Raw genomic sequence first — 22034 nt, 5'->3', positions numbered from 1 at the left:
AGTTCGAAACATTCCAAAAATCTTTAATTATTATCAAAACACTTAATTCTCCTAAATACACCGTACCTATTTACACAAAGCAGAGGTTTTCGCACACTGATTTTAGTATTTATGTTCTTGCAATTTCAGAATTCTGCATGAGCTGTATCCTTTTAAATTTTAGGAATTCAGAGAGGTCCTCATGTTCTCTGAGACTAAATTACTTGACTCAACTGGGGCAATCATATTAATATAAGTATTTTCTCAGGCAACTGCACTTCAGGAAAAGCTCTCTTTAAAAAGTGACAACAAACCTCCCTCTTTCGCCTGCACATCATACGAAGTATTTATGAATCTAAGAAGGGAAGACCAAGATCTTTCTCTAATTTTGTTTTTTAAAATCTTCTGTCCGATTGCTAGTTCGTCTGTCTTGACGTACGCCTTTTATTGTAGCGACATAGGCAAGTATGTCCAGTTTGTTAACAACAATACATTTTAATTGCTTGCCATAGTGTGGACGAACCAGATATGACACCCAAAGTTATACCCTATATGCTAAACACCACAAGGCTACGACACAACGTAATGCCAAAAAAGAAAAGGTTTCTGAACAGAACACGTTTGCTGTCACTGAAAGTGATGAAAGAAAGCAACTCTGCAAGGCGACTACACTCATTCTTTGGGCTCCCAAGGCTGAGAAATGGAGAACCAATTGTCCGGTTTGCTCTCTGTTGCTTCCTCCCACCCGGCCTTCCTCCGAGTGGCGAGGCAATCCTGCACAACAGTTTGCAAAGTGTTTAGGAGGCTTGTAGGATGAAAGACGCTATAAATACACCCAATGTTACTAGTTTATGACCACTGAGCATTCCGTGGAACCACTGTCACTGCTTCGGGGGCAGGTTGATGGCACAGCCCTGCCTGGGGAGGGGGGCAGAGTGAGAGGGCAGCCCCTTCATCACCCTACAAGCTAGACTGGGTAATTTTTGAAAGTGTAACGAAACCCCACGTGAAAAGTTCCACACACGCCCCACACAGGGAGGACTTCGCCGCTGCTAACAGCGCCGGAGCCTGGGCCTACAACCCCGGCAACGTGGGGAGGCGTGGGGCGGCCGAGGGGCCCCGGCCGCAGCCGACGCCCGTGGAGCGGCTGAAGAAGCAACTCCCGGACGGGGGCGCGGCGCCAGGCCCGGACTCCCGGCGCGGGGAACGGCCCGGGAGGGCGGCCGCGCCGGGGCCCCGTGCCGCCCGGTTGCCGGGAAGGCTCGCGCCCCGCGGCCGGCGAGCGTGGGGGAGGGGAGGCCGGGCCTGCGGCCTGTTGGGGGACTTCAGCCCGGGCCTCGCGTGCGGCTCTCGGCCCGGCCCCCGGCCCCGGGGTCCCGGACGCCGAGGAGAGACTCACCGGAAAGGCCCGGATCCGCATCTTGGTGTCCTTCCGGCTGCCCGTGCCTTTGCTCAGATTCGACATGGTGCTCGTCCCCTCCCCGGCGGCGGCTTCAGGTCGCGCTCCGCGACGCCGGTGTCACATTTAAGGCGGGCAGGCAGGCGAGGGGCGACGCTGGGGGCGGCGCGGCCCCCGGGCAGGGCTGGGGAGCTGGCCGGCCCCTGGGCAGCCGCGGCGGCGGCGGGGGCGGCGGCGGCTCGGGCTCCGGCTGCTCCGACGCGGCTGGGGGGCTGCGCTGGCGCGGTGGCTCCGCAGGGTCCCCCTCACGCCCGGCTCTGCTCCCTTTATCGCGCTCCTCCGCGATGGCGGCGGCGGCGGCGACGGACAAACATCTCACTGCGCAGGCCGAACGTCGTCCTCCTCCTCCTCCTTCTCCTCCTCCGCCTGAGCGAGACGAGATCCGGCCCAGAGGGTGGAGGGGGGAGGAGGGAGGGAGGAGAGCCGGAGAGTGAGAGATGCCGGGGGAGGGAGGTGGGAGGACGGGAGGGGGAGCCCGGCGGCCGCGGCGGGGACGCTCAGATCTCGCGAGAAGAGAGCGAGCGCGCTGCCCTGGTGGGGCGGGGCGAAGCCCGGGAGCGGGAGGGCGCCACCGGAGGGGAGGAGGGGAACAGGGAATTGAGGGAAGTGGGAGGGACCGGCGGGGCGGGGAAGCGGAAAGGGGGCGTGGCTGAGGGCGGGAGGATTAAGCTGCCTTTTTGAAAGAGGAGCGCCAGGTCCCGGATTCTGGGCGGAGGTGGTTGCTGATTGGTGGAACTCGAGGCGGCGGTTGGGGGGGTCCTGGTCACGTGGGGAGAGTGGGCGGGGGAAGTTCGGAGAGCGGGAGCTGGATTGTAGTGGGCTGGGCCCCACTGAGCTGGGATGGCAGGAGGATAGTCTTGGGGAGGAGCGTGGGGTGCTGGATGCATAACTACGTCCCGAACTGGTTCCTGTGTTTTTCTAGGGCATGTGGGCTAGGGATGGGTACTTGAGCAGAAGCCAGCAACTTGAATGAAGAGTCTGTGCAGGAGTTACCTGCAGTGTCGGAAATGACTGTCCTGTATGCTCAACAAGGTATTCGGACTGAGGGTGTACACCACAGCTCTCAGGACTGGAGGGTGGAAATTTAATCTACAGAGTTACCTTAAACTGCATAAACCTCAGGACCTCTTGATTCACTGTTATTTTCTGGTGGACCCAGGGCTTATTAATGTTAAAACCTGTTTTTCATTACCATCAGAATAAACTGACAGCTCCATTAATGAAATGCAGCATTTGGTAAATGATGTTAAGTGGAATGATAGATACCTAACTTTAACCTACCAGATAAATCATTTCTAGCATTACCAAGAGTATTGTAGATTTTTAAAGCCAAAATTACCGTCTGATTCAGTTGCTGTATATTTGAAAAGGTTTTGGCTTTTGGTTTTTGGGGAGAGGCGTTTGGTCGCTTTATAGTCAAAATGTCTAATTTGACTCATCGGTTTTGCTGTCCATTTATTATGAATTGTACTTCCTCATTTACCTACTTGCCCAATTGCTGTTATGTTTGGGTTTCTGACTCTGCAAGGGAATATGTGAGTTCCAACTAAAGTTTGTGTTCTTCCTATTTTAAAGAAGCATCTGTTTGGGGGATGGATAGCTACATTTAGAAGTTGGTATTTTAATGCTTTTACATAACAAACTTAATATAAAGTGAAATACACTTATTTGTTGACTATAAGGTTGAATTTGCCCTAAATTAACTTAATCCTGATGTCTAAGCTTTTGAGTGTTGCGCTTAAAGCCCCTTCTTGGTTGAAACACTCCATTGCAAATACCGTATTTTCTTGGGGTTTTTTTTGTGGGAGATTTTTGGAATTGGCTAATTAAAGCAGGAGCTTAAGCAACAATGTTGCTTAAGACAGTATCTGCAAATACTGAAGCTAAAAATAGGTTATCAAGAATTGAGTTGATAAACTAACATTGGGAGAGGCTCTGACTTCAGTGTAAGATAATGTCAGTCTTGAAGAGGAGTTTATAATCTCTACGCTAATTGAACCTCCATTTCCATAACATTATAATATAATAACAATGTTTTTCTCTTGGTTGTACTCTCATATGACCCAGTTTCTTAGTAATGTAAGAATATATGTTCAGAGTAGGGATCTCTGAGGAATCAAAAAAAGAAACCAAAAAAATACATTTTAAAAAAGAATATATGTTCTTGGAGCCATTGTTTGAATCTCAATTCTGCCACTTTGCTAGCTGTGTTGTGCATCCTTTGGGGCATGGAGTTGACAATCCCTAGAATTCCTCATCTGTGAAACGGAGACAATAACAATACTTCCTCCTTGGGCTACTGTGAAATTTAAATGGATGAATATGTTTTGAAAAGCCCTGAGAGCTAGGCATGGAGCAGCAACTTACCACCTGTTGGCTGTCATTAACATGGGCATTAAAGCCAAGGTTATACTACTTCCTTTATTCAATAGATAGGTTTCTAAAAAACAACAACAACAAAAGCACTTGTATGCTTTTATAAAATGAGTCATATTTGGAAACTAAGCCAGTCGCCGACATTTGGATCTCTCAGACTAATAAAATATTTTCTGATAAGCAAGGGAGTCAATATAGGTTTGGCAACTTTATATTTGCAAGAGTATTAAAAAGGAACAACTAGCATAGATTATGCCCATCATTTATTAAAAAGTATTTTAACCTCAGAAATGGGGGAAGATTCATTTTTGAATAAAGGACAGTTCCTTGAATTGAACAGCCTCATGATGAACAATATGTCACACTAATTTTTCTTATTTCACTGTGAACCTAAGGAGACCTCATGGGCCAGCATTTAGAAACCCACTACATTAAGGTATATTTCAACTTAATTGTAAAGCATATAGTAAGTATAGTAACTCTAATGTATTTATTTTGTGAACCCAGATTTTCATATATTGGTGTTGCTTAACCAAAATTTAGCTGCATCTAAAAGAATCACTGTGAATTATGGCTTCCCTTAGGCTTTTAACCACCAAGGATCAGAAAAATGCTTCAAAATGAATTTGTCATTAAGAAATCTGCTCATTTATTTGTTCAGTTATTCATTTATTCAATAATTATTATTGAATAATTATTATTGAATTATATAATTATCAATAATTATAATAATTATTATTGAATGGCTACTGTATGTCAGGAACTAGGGTGAATGAGACAGATGGGACCTGCCATCACATCCTTTTTCACATCTCACAGTTTGTAAACCACAGACCCACGTTGGATTTGGCCCCAACTTTGTGTATACTTCAGTCCAGAAATCAGATATTTTCTTTCCTATGGAAGCAACATCCTCAAAATGTCTATGAAATACTTTCTGAAGCAGCAGTAGACTATTTTTCTGTGCCCAGTCATATTCCCTGACTTGCAAATAGCAAATAAACTTTCAGGATGTTGCTTTGCTGCAAACTGCCACCTGATCTAGCAGAGAAAGCAGCACTGGAATAGGAACTCACTAGATCTTGCATGCCTGGCGATTGATATTCCTACTCATGCTGACAGTGTCCTGAAACAGGAAAACAGGAAAACAGTGGCCTCATTTCGATTTATTCTTTCCATTTATGCATATGGAGCACATGCATTCAGAGAGATCAGGCATTTGGGTGGGCCAGCCCCTTTTCTACATCCCAGTCTGTAAAAGAGCAATATAAGGTGTGAGGAGCTGGTAAAAGGAAGTAATAGCCTTCTCGACCATCAGTTTCTAGGTATTCAGGATACCAAGTCACTTTAATCAGGGTTTCAGATCTGCTGATTTTATTGTACAGATATTGGTTATTAAAACAGCTCGAAGCCTACCATTTCCATTTGAAAGACCTGTTCAATGGTTTTGAGTAGACCAAGACTATGTTAAGAGAAAGAAAATGTTTTTCAAGTTGGAAGGCAAAGATGTATAGATATTATCAGCTCCTGGAATGGAAGGGCTAGATCTTCTACTTTCTTGTCTCTACTAGGCAACTAATAAGTGTAATAGGCCATTAGATGTGGAGTTATATATATTTAGGGTAGTAGCATGTACCATGTGCATTATAAGATGACATATTGTTGGTGAATACTCCATTGAGAACATAACCACAAATGCTTAAATATGTGAAAATTGTAGGCCTTCTCTATGCAACTTTTCTACTGTGTCCTTAAAATTTTTCTTATATCATTGAGACAAGAAGCATATGAGACACATAAGCATATGAGACAAGTTACATCTTAAACTAAAAAATGTTAAATGTCTGATTACATCATAAAAATCCATCTCAGGTTTTCATCAAATGGTCATACAAAAGAAAATCATCTCCCTGGCAGCTCTGTAAATGTTCTGGTTGGCTTGGACAGTCTCTTTGTTCCACATGTACCCAATAAATTAACATTTTGTAAATAAAAATATCTACACAACCAACCAAACCAATTTAACATAATATAGATTCTCAATTTAAAAAGATAGGCATGGCATCTATGTAATCTTATTTCAAAGAAAAATAATTTCTTCTTATTGATACCATTGTAACAGTAAATGTATCAAGAAACCTCTAGGGGACAGTTATGAGTATGTATTGCTTTCATTCATGACAAGTAAAGTATACGTTGAAGTTTGTAACTCATCAGCTCTGTCTTGGTGAAGTAAGTTAATTTTGGAGTTGAGATAAACATTGTACCAAAAGAGCTATAAAAGTAATGGTCTAAATTTTATGTTAGATTTAGTAATTGTATGAATTATAAATACTACAGTGGACAAATGTAATAGAATAGCATTATCTTTTTTTTTTGAAATGGAGTCTCGCTCTGTTGCCCAGGCTTGAGTGCAGTGGTGGGACCTCAGCTCACTGCAACCTCTGCCTGCTGGGTTCAAGCAATTCTCCTGCCTCAGCCTCCCGAGTAGCTGGGACTACAGGTGTGCGCCACCATGCCTAGCTAATTTTTTGTATTTTTAGTAGAGATGGGGTTTCACCATGCTGGCCAGGCTGATCTCGAACTCCTGACCTCGTGATCCACCCACCTCGGCCTCCCAAAGTGCTGGGATTACAGATGTGAGCCACCGTGCCCGGCAGTGGCATTATCTTTAAACCTCTTTAATAAGCTATTTGTCTTCAGTTCCTAAAAAAACTATATTCTTAACTCTTATATCTAGAGCTGGTAGAAATCAGAATCTGAGAGAAGGAGCCCTCATAAAGAAAAGAACCTTTAAGAGACTAAAAGATGTAAAAATTGTTGGGGCCAGGCCAGGCATGGTGGCTCATGCCTGTAATCCCAGTACTTTGGGAGGCTGAGGTGGGAGGATCACCTGAGGTCAGGAGTTCAAGACCAGCCTGGCCAATGTGGTGAAACCCCGTCTCTACTAAAAATACAAAAAAAAAAATTAGCCAGGTGTGGTGGCGGGCACCTGTAATCCCAGCTACTTTGGAGGCTGAGGCGGGAGAATCACTTGAAACTTGGGAGGTGGAGGTTGCAGTGAGCCAAGATCGTGCCACTGCACTCCAACCTGGACCCTAAGAGCAAAACCCCGTCTCAAAAAAAAAAAAAAAAAAAAAAAAAAAAAATTGTTGGGACCTATTTCTAGCCTGAAATAGATGACATGAATTCCTAGAGTAAATTGATTTTTAAGTTATTGGTCTCTGAGTCCTCTCATTTTTTCATGGCTGGATATTGGGCAAAAGAATCCCTTTAATGGGCAATTCTGCAATGGTGTGACAAGTGGACACCTTATTAGGATAAAACCAGCAACTCGACATCAAACCTAGTTAAAAACCTTTTAAAGAATTTTCATTTTTGAGACATTGGTTGAAAATGGTATGGAACTTCTCTGTTACTGAAATTCTCATTGAGAAGTGGCTATCTCTACATGAATCTTTGGGTTTTTTTGAGGAAAAAAACTACTTTAGATGCTTGTTGTAAAGGCGGTTTCATATTCTTCTGTTAATTAGTATAGTGATGTTTGTCCTTTCTTGGGGAGGGGAGGAGGTATTTCCTATTAGTACCCTGGTCTCTTGTTTTAAAGGAATCACCCACTGGGTGTGGTCTTGGTGGATAGTGGCTTCCACTTCCTACCACGGTAGTCAGAGGGGCCTGATCTTTCCCGTCCTCTGCCCAGTTCGGCCTGGGAGTGGAGGTATAGGGAGACACAGGCAATCAGACGCTCTCCTGGAAGCTCTGACTCTTGAGTGGGAGACACAGGCAATCAGACCCTCTCCTAGAAGCTCTGACTGTTGAGTAGGTGACTGAAGGACACAGGATGGTTGGTGGGCACTCAAGCAGTGGCAGTGGGTGGCCTGGGCTCTTGCCACAGAATGACTTTAGTTGCAATTCCTGCTCCTCGACTTTCCAGCTGTCCTCCAGTTCCTGCTTCTTCTCCAACCCTGGTCCTCCTACCTCCCCTAGTTTCTGTGACTCCAAACATGCCTTCCCCAAATTCCATTTTTGCTTAAAATAGTGAAAGTTTGTTTCCCCCATGTGTCACTCAACGTCCTGGCAGGAAACAGATGGCTCACTCCAACAGGGAAATTGGGAAGTTTAACTACGGGACTTTCATAGAGTATGGGTAGAGATAGAGCGTGATCAAGGGATGATGAAGCATCTTAGGACTAGCAACAGCGGGGGACCTTGCACCGCTTCCAGGCTTGAAGGGCAAAAGGGGAGAAGTGGCCCACCAGAGATTATTGCTGTTACTGTGGGAGAGAGCTGCCTGACAAACTGAGGCGTTAGCGGGGAACCAAAGCTACTGTTGCTTTCTGGCACAGTGAGAAGGCTGCCCACAGACAAAATACCCGCCTCACTTTCCTCCTTCCGTGGGATTTCTGACTGGTGCCTCCCGTTGTATGAACCTAACTGGAAGCCAGAGCTCAAGGGAGCCATTGATGGAATCCATAAAAGTCACAAGGGTACAACTGTCCAGGGTGGAGAAAGGCGGACATTAGATCTGGAGAGGCTAACAAGGGATGTTCGTGTGGAGAGCTTGTAAACAAGCCCTTAGAGTGGTAACAGTAAAAAACATACATTAATATAAATTATGGTAAAGCCCCTCATAGAGTTATAGAGTCTGTACACTGTAGGGAGGTGTCTAGCTGAGGAGGCAAATGGAGACTAGGCCTGTGTTTCCAAGGCCTGTGCCCTGCAAGGGCCGTTATCACCTGGAGGACGTAGCACCTGTTTGCTTGGTCAGAGACGCCACCTCCACTCTAAGCTTTGAAGCTGTGGAGCTGCATTTGCTCTGGAGGTGGGCAGGGCCTTTTGTTTTTTTCTGATTTGCACAAAGCCACCACGTAGATTAGCAGTGGCTCTGTGCATTGCCATGTTAACTCATACTTTAAAGTGTAAAACTAAATAGAGCACCACGGTTAAAAGTGCCAGTCCTGGAGTCAGACTATCTGGGTTCTAATCCAAATTCTGCAGTGTGTGAAGTGAGCCCCATTTATTCTCGTTAGTAAAATTAGGCTGATAATAGTACCAACCTCATAAGACTAGTTTGAGAATTAAATCAAATAATGTAGATAAAGTATTTAACACAACACCCCACACATACTTTGAACTCAAAGAATATTAGAAGTTATTTTATGATTAATTTCTAATCTCGTCTTTGTTTTTTCAGTCTAGGTTTGGTAAGTGATACGTGCATGTTTACTAGTTTCTGCCTTTTTTTTTTTTTTTTTTTTTTTTTTTTTTTTTTTGGTGGAGAGAGTCTTGCCCTGTCTCCCAAGCTGGAGTGCAGTGGTGCGATCTCAGCTCACTGTAACCTCCACCTTCTGGATCCAAGCAATTCTCATGCCTCAGCCTCCTGAATAGTTGGGACTACAGGCGTGGGCCACTATGCCCAGCAAATTTTTTGTATTTTTAGTAAAGAAGGGTTTTTTTTTTGAGACAGAATCTCGCTCTGTCGCCCAGGCTGCAGTGCAGTGGCACGATCTCGGCTCACTGCAAGCTCCGCCTCCTGGGTTCAGGCCATTCTCCTGCCTCAGCCTCCTGAGTAGCTGGGATTACAGGTGCCCACCACCACACCTGGCTAATTTTTTGTGTTTTTAGTAGAGATGGGGTTTCACAGTGTTAGCCAGGATGGTCTCGATCTCGTGATCTCGTGATCCACCCACCTCGGCCTCCCAAAGTGCTGGGATTACAGGCGTGAGCCACCGCGCCTGGCCCATTGGTTTTTGATGAATTTTCATGGCTACTCTCAATGTTACACTAACCAGTGCTACATGCTAATGAGCAATTGTGGGAGGGATAGAGAAGGATTACAAATTAGTTGAATACAAGCAATATTGCTTTTTATGTTATTATTATTTTTTATTTTTTTATTTTTTGAGACAGTCTCACTCTATTGCCCAGGCTGGAGTGCACAGGCGTGATCTCGGCTTACTGCAAGCTGCGCCTCCCAGGTTCATGCCATTCTCCTGACTCAGCCTCCTGGGTAGCTGGGACTATAGGTGTCCACCACCATGCCCAGCTAATTTTGTTTTTGTATTTTTAGTAGAGACAGGATTTCACTGTGTTAGCCGGGATGGTCTTGATCTCCTGACCCTGTGATCCACCTGCCTCGGCCTCCCAAAGTGCTGGGATTACAGGCGTGAGCCACCGCGCCCGGCGAAATACTGCTTTTTAAAACAAGTCAGCAGACTCTCCTCTATATCAACAACTAATACCTTTGAACTCAAAGCATATTAGTAATTATAATTACTCAAAGCAATACAGTAGATGAGTAACTGGAGAAATACATGACATTGGATGACTGCTAACAATTAAGTTTGCCCGTGAAAATTATAGTGCATCTGCTGTGGTTTGGTTATGGTTTTTTTGTTTCCATCAAAAGTCATGTTGAAACGTGATGCCCAATGTGGCGGTGTTGGAGGTGGGGCCTCTTAGGAGGTGCTTGAATCATGGGGGCGGATCCCCATGAATGACTTGGTGCCATTCTTGCTGTAGTGAGTTCTCACTCTCACAAGACTGGACTAGTGCTCCAGGAATAGATTCCCCTGGCTAAGTGCAGTGACTCAAGCCTGTAATCCCAGCAATTTGAGAGACCAAGGCGGACGGATCTCTTGAGCTCAGGAGTTCAAGACCAGCCCGGGCAACATGGCGAATACCCACCTCTGCTAAAAACACACACACACACACACACACACACACAATTACCTGGGTATGGTGATGTGTGCTTGTAGTCTCAGCTACTTGAGAGGCTGAGATGGGAGAATCACCTGAGTCTGAGAAGTCAAGGCTGCAGTGAGCCATGATCGTGCCGCTGCACTCCACCTTGGGTGACAGAGTGAGACATCGTCTCAAAAAAAAAAAAAATCCTCTGAAAGGAGGTTGTTATAAAGTGAGATTCCTCCTCCTCTTTGATCTCTCTGCACACATGTTCACTTCCCCTTTGATCCTCATCATGTTTTGACCAAGCTCATGGCCCTCATCATAGGCCAAGCAGATGCTAGCACCATGCTTTCTGTACTTTCCAGCCTACAGAACTGTGAGCTAAATAAACCTTGTTTCTTTATAAATTGCTCACTCTCAGGTATTCTGTTATAGCAACTAAACAGCATCTGAATCAGCTAAATTGCTTTCCACTGCAAGTAACAGAAAACCTAACTCCAGCTGGCATAATCAAATATGTCATATAGCCGAAGTCCAGAGGCAGGATGGATTCCAGGCATGCTACATCGCAGGGCCCCAGCCCAACGTTGTGACAGTTTTCTTGGCCCTGGCCTCCTACTTGCCTGGTGGCAAGGTGGCTGCAGTCATTATAGGTATCCCAGATACAACAAAGTCCAGACCAGAGGAAGAAGAGAGACTGCCTCCTTCTTGTGGGTCTGTACTATTGTACTATGAGGTGGGAAACTGTTCCCAGAGGCAGGAGACTCTCTCTCATGGCTCATCAGCCAAGACTAGGTTACATTCCTGTTTTAATCCATTCAGTGCCAAGGGGTACGGGCATAGTTAATACTAGTCATAGAGGTGGAATAGATCTTGGGAGTCAACCGCTACCGCTTATTAGTACAGAGCATGTTTGTTTATCTCTTTCTGAAGAGATTTACATGGAGATTAATGAGTAGGAAGGGAAATGTCGAGGAAGTGTGTGTGTGTGTGTGTGTGTGTGTGTGTGTGTGTATAAAATAGTGTTTGGCTAATGAATGTGCATGATCTCAGGCTTCAAACTGCACTGAAAGAATAGTTCTCATCCACAACAGTTCTCGGATTATGAGAGCAAAGAAAAGTACCTCATAGCCAGGTCCCCACGGAAAGGTGAGGCTTGTTGCAGAAGTTACCATGGGCATGCACATTTCCGCAAACACCTGCACTCTCCTGTCAGGGGTTGTGGGCTGCTCTTTCAGAAGCTCTTGGAGAAACCTTATTCCCTGTTACCAGCTTTTATGTGATCTATAGACTAAACTAGCCACAGGCAAATGAGAACAAGGTGGTTGCCCACACAATGCAACTTGGGGAGCAAGCAGCCCTTTACCCTCCAAAATGCTCTGCTCCAAAAATAAAGCAAACCAAATGCACAAAATCACAGAAACCAAATTAGCTTCATGCTCAGGTAGACTCAATAGATAACTATGGGACCAGCCTGGGCTACATGATGAAGCCTCATCTCTACCAAAAAAAAAAAAAATGTTATATATTTTTTTAGATGGAGTCTTGCTCTGTCACCCAGGCTGGAGTAAAGTGGCGCCATCTTGGATCACTACAACCTCCACCTCCCAGGTTCAAGCCATGCTCTCGCCTCAGCCTCCCAAGTAGAGTCAGGGTATTTTTAGTAGAGACGGGGTTTCACCGTGTTGGCCCGCTGATCTCAAACTCCTGACCTCGGGTGATCCTCCAGCCTCGACCTCCCAAAGTGCTTAGATTACAGGTGTGAGCCACCGCACCCAGCCTACAGAAAAAAATTTTTTTTCAAGTTAGCCAGATGTGGTGTGTGCTTATAGTCCCAGCTATTCAGGAAGCTAAGGTGGGAGGATCACCTGAGTCCAGGAGGTCAAGCTGCAGTGAGCTGTGATAGCACCACTGCACATCAGCCTGGACTATAGAGTGAGACCCTATCTCAAGAAAAGAAAAAGAAACTGCCTTATCATTTTGCCAAACTTTCTAGTAAGACAGACACATCTATATAAAACACGTGAAAAATAATGTGACAGATTCAAGTATGTGTCCTACTTGAGCCAATATATGGGTAAGAAACCACAAATATAAGACTCTCAGGAGAGGGGCCCGTGTGGCCTTCTGGGAGCTCTTCTTCTCATAATCTGCCTCCTGAGAAGGATGCTGGGATTCAGTTCTTCATTTCTTGCTTGTTGGTAAGAAACTGGCACATTACATTACAAATTAATCAAGACATCTCCAAAGAATAAAGTGTAATCTTGGGTTCATTTTGGACCCTCCTAAGAAGAGTGAGGGGGTATGTGAGAATTTGGTATTGGGATGTTTAGTGCAGCAATGTTTATACTCGACTGATGCAAAAATGTTTTATCAGTCATTGTGGAACCCCTCAAGCGCTTGACCCTGTCTTTACAATTTGGTAGCAAAAGTGCATGTGTCTCCCTAAGACGTGAACAGCTGGCATAACAAGGAAACTTCCCTTTGGGAATAGAAGTTCGTATTTCAGGTCAGATTTATTTGTAATTAGTCGCCTCTTTTTTGGGAAACATTTACTAACTTCCTTTTTTTCTTTTAATTGAGACAGAGTCGTGCTGTGTCACCCAGGCTGGAGTGCAGTGGCGCGATATCAGCTCATTGCAACCGCTGCCTCCCAGGTTCAAGTGATTCTCCTGCCTCAGCCTCCCAAGTAGCTGGGACTACAGGTGTGTGCCACCACGCCTGGCTACTTTTTTGTATTTTTAGTAGAGACAGGGTTTCAGCGTGTTAGCCAGGATGGTCTCAATCTCCTGACGTCATGATCTGCCCGCCTAGGCCTCCCAAAGTGCTGGGACTACAGGCATGAGCCACCACACCCGGCCTTTTTTTTTTTTCTTGAGACGGAGTGTTGCTGTGTCATCCAGGATGAAGTGCAAATGGTACAATCTTGGCTCACTGCAACCTCCACCTCCCACGTTGAACTGATTCTCCTGCCTTAGCCCCACGAGTAGCTGGGATCACAGGTGTACACCACCACACCCAGCTAATTTTTGTATTTTTAGTAGAGATGGGGTTTCATCGTGTTGGCCAGGCTGGTCTTGAACTCCTGACCTCAGGTGATCTGCCCGCCTTGGTCTCCCAAAGTGTTGGGATTACAGGCATGAGCAACCGCACCTGGCCTGATTTCCTAAAGTAAGGAAATATCTAAGGTACAATTTCTGGCATTTTCACGGGGGCATACTTTCGCAACAGAACGGAGGGCTACCACTGATAAAACACCACCTGTGTGCCTGTGTCATGACTGCATTGCTTATGTCATGCTCACACAGTCCTGTGTGACTGAGTATTATTATAATAGTATTGTGACAGAGAGCACTGGGGTCAACCCTGGGCTCTGTACTAACTAGCCAAATGCCCCTGGGTGCTCCTTTTTAAAAACATAAAGGAGGGGATAGTAACAGTACCTGCCTCACGAGATGGTCATGAGAATTAAATGAGCTAGGGAATGTTGGAGTGTGCTTCACTCGGCACCTTGCAAATAATAAGCACTTAGTAAATGTCTGCTTGTGTTTTGTTGTTTTCCTCATTTTACAGATAAGAAAGTCTTATCTCCAAGAGATTAAGTAACGTGTCATATCAGAGACATGTGAAGTCACTTGCTTAAGGTCACCACATAAGTAAGTCATGAGAGAGGAATTCAAACCCTTTTGTCTAATTTCAGGTTTGTCCAATTCTAGAGTCAGATATTTCACAACTATGTCATCTTTCTGTTGAATAGTCTATTTCAAACATTTTATTCCAATTACGCAAGATAATGGGATGAAGCTCCTAAAAGTTGGAAATTTAAAATAAATATTTTTTGTTATCATTCTGAGTGTTCTGCACTTAGGAGGCATTAAGCGGATGTTGCTGCATGACTGAAAAATGGCGAATCTATGCTTAAGACCTTGATAAACTACCATGTTACAGTTTTCAGTAATAGACTGAAAATGTAATAATACTCACACCAGCTGGGCGCAGTGGCTCATGCCTGTAATCCCAGGATTTTGGGAGGCTGAGGTGGGTGGATCATGAGGTCAAGAGATCAAAACCATCCTGGCCAACATGGTGAAACCCTGTCTCTACTAAAAATACAAAAATTAGCCGGGCATGGTGGTGCATGCCTGTAATCCCAGCTACTCGGGAGGCTGAGGCAGGAAAATCAGTTGAACCTGGGAGGCGGAGGTTGCAGTGAGCTGAGATCAGGCCACTGTACTCCAGTGTGGTGACAGAGCGAGACTCCGTCTCAAAACAAAACAAAACAAAATAAAACACTCATACCTTAGCAAGGTGAAGAGGTTTGCCTGAGGTCACAAAGCTAGCAGGTGGCAGAACTCCGGGGGGAAGTGTGCGTGGCTGCATTTCTGACCCAAGTTCCTGACTGCCCTGCTGAATTGTCCCCTCGCTTTGAAAAAGCTCCCAGTGTGTTCAAAGTGAATTTAGGACAGTATATAGAAAAACCTTAAGTAACCAGGACCTAAGAATCAGGCTTTGTTGTCTCTGCTCTGGTGAAATAAATTCCATCAAAATAAACAGGTAAAAAAAAAAATTATATCTATCTATCTATCTATCTATCTATCTATATCTATATGCAAAACCAAACCAACAAACCAATACAGCAATACAACCCTCATGCTTGGTTTGGGGTGGGTATGGGGTCCCACAGAGTCAGTCAATTTCCATGCCATCTGCAACTTCTCTATTTCTGTGTGTTACTATGATCTTTACTCATGACCACCATCTTCGAGAAAAGATTTAGTTTTGCTAAGTGTTCTCTCTCTGTTAGAGAAAGGAGCTAAAGTTTCAACAAGTTTTGAAGCGAAAAAATTTTCTCAGTTCACCAGAAAATTTATATTTATTTAAATGTCCCAGCTATGGTTAAGATATATTTTTTTCTTTTTTAGTAACCACAGTAGAACTTCTTTTATTGCAGTTTATCATTTTCTGGATTTGGGTATACTGTGTATCAAGTTGCATGTGCCCAAATAGATCAGTCAACTAAAGAGTAACTTGGTGTGTTTCAGCTGGCCTATAGGGTGAGGTTTCCCTTTAACACCAGATTTTAAAGCCATTCTAATGCATTGTGTTACAGCAAATATAACTGGTGATTCAATTCTGAATATCTGAATCACCTTAAAATATAAAAATAAATACATACTTTTATTATATGTGAAATTTTAGCTCAAAAGGAAAAAAAAGAACCACAAACAACTCTTTATCCTAAACTCTGTTTAACAATATGCAGGCTGACATGTTTGGGCGTGATGTATACTGATGTTTTCAACTTGATTTGACGTGCATCAAAATAATAAGGATTTTGGATGGATATAGGGACGGGTAGAAAAATAAGTGATAATACCACTGCACAGTTCTTTCAACCTTACAATAGGTTTGGAAATTTTCAATAAAATGTTGGGAAAAACATGAATGCATGAATTAAATTACTTGTAGTCAGACATTATTTAAAAGAGTCCAGAAAATGTTTGTATTATAGAAAATCTCACATTAAGTGAACTTGATTATGAAAACATAGAATTAAAAATGACTTTGGTTACAATTTATCAAGTGCCCAGTAAGTGCCAAGAACTGCACAAAGCAATAAATATTATTTAATTTAGGCCAGGCACGGTAGCTCATGCCTGTAATCCCAGCACTTTAGGAGGCCGAGGCGGGCGGATCACGAGGTCAGGAGATCGAGACCATCCTGGCTAACACGATGAAACCCTATCTCTACTAAAAATACAAAAAATTAGCCGGGCGTGGTGGCGGGCGCCTGTAGTCCCAGCTGCTCAGGAGGCTGAGGCAGGAGAACGGCGTGAACCCAGAAGGTAGAGGTTACAGTGAGCCGAGATTGCACCACTATACTCCAGCCTGGGCGACAGAGTGAGACTCCTTCTCAAATAAATAAATAAATAAATAAATAAATAAATAAAAATAAATGTTATCTAATTTAATATAAGTGTCTTTTGAACTGTGGGGAATTATTCTTATTTTACAAGTTAGGAAACAAGCGTAAGAAGGTTATATAACATTCAGAGAGTACATATCCAGTAAGCAGATACAGAAACTCTTATCTGTCTGGGTCTACAGCCAATGCTGTTAGCACTCCAGGAAAGGCAAAACTGAACTGGAAACCTTTAGAGATTATCTAATTCAATGTCCCCACCCCTTGTTACAAATGACACAAATGTTCAGCAGCACTAGAATCCCAGGGTTTCTACTCTTTGGTCAAGGCTTTCCCACTAGTCACTGTGTGTCGCTAAGTACAGCTGTTTTTTACGAAATGGATTCGCTGTAAGATTCCTTTAAGTAAAAATTTTCCATAATACACTTTAATTCTAATTTGATGTACTAGAATTTGATCTATATACTTTTTTTTTTTTCAGGCATCATATATGCAGTAAACAGGGGCACCCTAATGCTACAAACAGTATGTCTGAAAGTGTAACATTAGCTTGAGCTTCTGAATGAACTCATATTCTGCAGATTTCCCTAGTGGGAAAAAGGCATGAAATTCTGAAGTATTTAATACATATATATTGCAGCCATTTGGGTGAAAATGCTGTAATTCTGATAATTCTGGAAATTGTTTCACAGCTCAATTCTAAACCCATAGCTTTCCTGGGCTTTTTTTTTTTCCTCTGATTTCCATGGTACAAACCACCCTAAAAACACATGAACAGAGGAAAGAGGAGTTGAACATTAAAAAATAAAAAGAACATTTGTGTCCTTTCCTCCACTTACAATCTATCCCTTTTCCCCCAGATTTGTCTTCAGTATTATTTTTGAAATCCTGATGTGGATGTGTGGCAGCATTGAAGAAACGAAGAGAGCCACTCAATCTCCTCTTAGGTTTTAAGTTCTAGACAGTTGTCCATTGATTCCAGTACAATTAGTCAAGTGTTTGGCAGCTTTGAAGTTAGAAGTCTTGAGTTTAAGTTTCAGCCCCATCACTCACTAGATGAGTGTCAGTGAAACACCTTGTCTTCTGAGTCAGTTTTCCATCAGCTATAAAATACTAACCTGACAGGATTATTGTGGGTATCAAATCAAAATGTATTTATGCTTTGAAAACAAAAAAGCAAAGACAGAAAAGAACAAGGTGATCAACATTTTTAAAAAATTACCCTTTGTTTTTGCCATTTTCTATCAGGCATAATTGTACGTTTTTAGTGTATGATGAAACTATAAACATCTTTCTTGATTTCAGAATATGGAAGTGCTGGAAGACAATTTTCCGTTGATCTCTTGCATATCTGCACATGTTGCAAGTGAGGCACTGATTTCCTTTATTACAGACTATTTTTTCAATGATTTTTATAGAACAGCCTTGAAAGACGGAGAGAATGTCTCTTTGTGGAGCAAACAGCAGGCATGCTTACTATTCAGTATAAAAGATTAGAGTTCCCTAACTTTAGTGTTTCTCTACCATAACACAATCAGTTGTATGTGCAGCTGTCTATCTGGGCTTGTCCCTGTTGCCCTGTGGGAACTGGGCCTTGGGGTACTGGTGAAAAGGCTGATGCTCTGTCTACTTCTCTTGCTGTGAGTAGTAAAGCCTCTTGCCTCTGCCCCACGAGTCTTGTGTCTTCTAACAATCTTTATCATACTCTGTGGCAGGCTAACTTGTTGGCTGGCAAAAAATAAAATCTCAGGCCCTTCACAATTCTTGACAGGAAGTTGGGATGTAAAATGGGGAATGGTTTTTCCTTCTATCGTGACTTGAGACAATTTTCACAAAATATGTGTCAACTTTTTGAGAGTGGGCAGTATATTGTAGTGATTAATCTTATAGACTGTGCAGCCAGGCTGTTTGGGTTCTAATCCTGAATAGTGGTCCCTTTTAGTTTGGGTTCCCAGAAACAGACCCTGAGACATGGATGTGAGTGAGATTAGTTTATTTGGAAGGTGATCTTAGGAATCTGTGATAGGAACTGAGAAAGTTGGAATGGAGAGGGAAGGCAGACAATAAGTGATGAATTTTCAAGTGAGTTATGACTGTGGATAGCTAGAGTTTAATCTTATTTGGGAGCTCTTGGTAGCCAATACAGAACATGGGCCTCTGATTTTCCTACTTGAGGGGTGAGGGAGCTGGATGTTATACACTAAATTGCACGAGTCCTTGGTTAATGGGTCCTGGAAGAGGGTAGGTACTGATTCTAGTCCTGGATTTTTTTGGTCTGCCTTGCACAATACTAAATAGACTGCCACAGGCCCTGGCAGGTAGATGTGAGATTTGGGTATGCATCGCCCAAGGGAATGTAGTTGGCACAGCCACAGCTTTTGCTGTAGATACCCTCCAGCAGTATAGTCTTATGCAGTTACTCAATCTGTTTATGCCCCTGTTTCCTCATCTGTACAATGGGAATAATAGCCTCAATCGTATAGGGTTGATGAAAAAATTAAAAACTCAGTCCATGTAAAACACTTAAAATAAGCCATAGTATTTCATAAGCACTTATGAAATGTTGTTTATTGTTGTAGAAGAAGGTGACCTTTTGTATTTATTGACATTTTTTTCTGTCTCATTCTCCAGCATTTTGGAGATTGACTTCTAATTTCTTAACATCGTGAAATGTTATTTTATTAATACTACATGCCTGTGATTGAGTCTTCTAAATTTGAGGTATATTTATGTTTGACATTTGTCCAGGGGCAGCACTGGCTGCCTCATGGGAAGCACCAGAAGGATGCGTTTAAAACTTATTCCTATTTAAATTTCCTTAGAGAATTTATGGGGCTCAGCACTCCTGAACTCTTTAATTTAAAGATTTACTGCTTTGTCAGAGAAACTAATTAAATCTTTTTTGAAGTGTCAGTAACACAGCAGCATTAGAATCAATTTTCTGTTCCTCTATTATGGGAATGAGAATATAAAATAGAAGTGTATTTTAAACTCAATTTTCTAGCATTATGTATCATTTATGTCAGACTCCTGCGAATTGGCATAGTAACTATGGAATTTGCCAAAACAAAATACGCAAGAATTTTAGTAAGCGTACTTAACTTTCGATTATGGTAAAATTCTACTATTAAGCTAAACAGCGCATGTAGGAAGTGACAACTTACTGGGAAAGAGGCCCATATTTATGGAAACCAACTCCTCAGAGGTCTATAGATTTGCCTGTTTCCTACCTTAGTAACATTCTTTTTTATTCTCCCTTTTCTTTTATTTTAGTAAGCCAACAGTCCTCTTGGCTTACTCGATCTTTTTTTTTTTTTTTTTTTTTTTTTTTTTTTTGACAGAGTCTCGCTCTGTTGCCCAGGCTGCAGCGTAGTGGCGCAATCTTAGCTCACTGCAACCTCCACCTCCTGGGTTCAAGTGATTCTCCTGCCTCAGCCTCCCGAGTAGCTGGGATTACAGGCGTGTGCCACCACGCCCGGTTAATTTTTTGTATTTTTTAGTAGAGACGGGGTTTCACCATATTAGCCAGGGTGGTCTCAATCTCCTGACCTCGTGATCCGCCTGCCTTGGCCTCCCAAAGTGCTGGGATTATAGCGTGAGCCACTGCACCCACCCGGCTTACCCTGTCTTCACTCTTGACCTCTTATTTAAAGATCCCAGTCACTTTTACATATTATCCAAGTCCTTATATTAAGGAAATTGGCTAAAGAAGTTTCCCCAAACCCTTCTTTCATTTTTGCAGTTGCTCATATAGGTATTCTTTTTTCGTCTAAGGATATCTTAACACAATGTATATGTGAATATTGTTAAAAGTTAAGAAAGTTATAATTTTTCTATAAATATTTTATCAGTGTTTAGGCCAAAATAAAATTAGTCATAATTTTCTGCATTAATTTTCTGCATTAGTCATAATTTTTTGCAATGAAAATTTTAGTTAAATTTTTTTTCTAGTTACTGTCTTTTTTTCCACCTTAAACATCTTAAATTTGAACTCTACTAAATGGTGTTTAATTTTTGCTATGAACCACAAAGAGTTGTAAAAACCTATAAACTTTCTCTTAATCCATTAGTCAACTTTTAAAAAGCTTTTGATGTCTTATTGACCTAAAAATTTTTTCTAAGTAAAAGGTAGAATAAAATTTCCTATCAATTGAATCCATATACACTGTGACACTATTTTTATTGAGTTTTCCTAGCCATTTTCCTTCCTGCTGAATACCAGCCTGAAAAAATATATTAATATATATGAGAGAAATATATATTGCTATAGATAATATGAACCAAATGTTGTTATCTTAAACAGAATATTCAGGCTATTAGGGAGGAGAAATTAATGAAATTCAGCTAAATGCTAAACCCAAGTTTAAAAAATAAGTTCAAATTGTATTACAGATTTATGGAGGTTAAGAAGTGTTTTAATGTTTTTAAATGTTTTAAATAGTCTTTTAGTGCATATATGTGGTTATAAAATAATCCAATAATAATTGATTGAATTATATCTCTTTGCTCTTCATCAGCTCATTTATGGAAAGTCATCCATTTGTTGAGACCAGCCCAAAAGACCCTCAGGAACTTAGAATATTCCTACCGACTTTGAAGACCATAGCCCCAAAGCTGAGCTGTGAAATGGAGCAGCAAAGAAGAGTATCATTGTCAAAGCTCAAGTTCCATCAGAATGATAAAGTAGGCAGAAAGTGTTTTGGGGGCCACCACTGCCTACTCTTTCTGCACTATCTCCTACCTCCCTTCCCTCCCAAGTGCCCAGGGTCCTAGGCCACATCCGATCTATTTGGGGTTCCTCTGCAGCATCCCACTAAAGCTTACTTTTCATGGGTATATTCTAAAGTGAACCAAATCCTATCTTTCAACAAAAGTTGCTACTCTTTATTCCATTTTTTATGGGCCCCATTTTTTTCCTCGGGAAAGATAATATTCAAAAAATCTATTTCTGATAAATTGTTAATGATGAGAATGGATTTAGGAAACTGTCTGGCACAAAAATACTTGCTGAAGATATAAAAGCATCTGGTAATCTAATAATATCTGTAGGTCACATGTATATGTTCTAACAGGGGCCACTTGGATACATTTCTTAAATTACAGAAAATGATGTGGTTATAAAGTAATCCAATAATAATTGATTGAATTATGTCTCTTTGCTCTTCATCAACTCATTTATGGAAGGTCATCCATTTATTGAGACCAGCTCAAAACACCCTCAGGAACTAAATTTGACAGTTCGAGACCTATAAGAAAGTTCTATCTGGGGGTAGGTCACCCATTTATTAACTTGATGGCTTCATATAATTGATGCATATGGTGAGCCTGGTCTCACGGGCAAAGTCTGTTATTATATGAATAGGCATTGAGTTCAAGGTACACTGTTGGAAATTTGAGGCTTATCAGTGATGCTGACTATTTCTGGGCACTGGTACAAGCCCCAGAAAGAAAGATTAGTTACATGTTTTCTTTAGTGATGACATGAATTAAATAATACACTCTGAGATTAAATTTGTCACCTATTCAACAGAGTACTTACAAAAGGCCTCAAAGCAAATATAGTCTGTTAAGTGTAAAAACTGGGGAATGTTGACAGCTGCCAAGCCCATA

At 42.4% G+C, this 22034-nt stretch overlaps 1 protein-coding gene and 1 long non-coding RNA gene across 6 annotated transcripts in view; one reads left to right on the top strand and one right to left on the bottom strand.

Annotated features, from left to right (window-relative positions):
* CUL3 (cullin 3) overlaps positions 1-1965 on the bottom strand; it is a 112838-nt gene extending 110873 nt beyond the window's left edge. The window contains exon 1 of the mRNA XM_050752149.1: positions 1379-1965. Within this exon, the coding sequence (XP_050608106.1) occupies positions 1379-1444 (66 nt within the window). The 5' untranslated portion in view covers positions 1445-1965. The remainder of the gene's footprint in view (positions 1-1378) is intronic.
* Positions 1966-2247: 282 nt separating this feature from the next.
* LOC126932901 (uncharacterized) overlaps positions 2248-22034 on the top strand; it is a 188149-nt gene continuing 168362 nt past the window's right edge. The window contains exons 1-5 of one of the 5 annotated variants that reach the window (XR_007718365.1): positions 2248-2470; positions 13089-13206; positions 14075-14157; positions 17730-17790; positions 20942-21107. This is a non-coding gene — a long non-coding RNA (uncharacterized LOC126932901). The other 4 variants (XR_007718364.1, XR_007718363.1, XR_007718361.1 and 1 more) reach the window with 4 other exon arrangements.

Source organism: Macaca thibetana, chromosome 12, assembly GCF_024542745.1.
Source record: "Macaca thibetana thibetana isolate TM-01 chromosome 12, ASM2454274v1, whole genome shotgun sequence".
In the NCBI taxonomy this organism is placed as follows: Eukaryota; Metazoa; Chordata; class Mammalia; order Primates; family Cercopithecidae; genus Macaca; species Macaca thibetana.
Note: the sequence above shows the minus strand (reverse complement) of the source record. Positions and strands in the feature narration are given on the sequence as shown.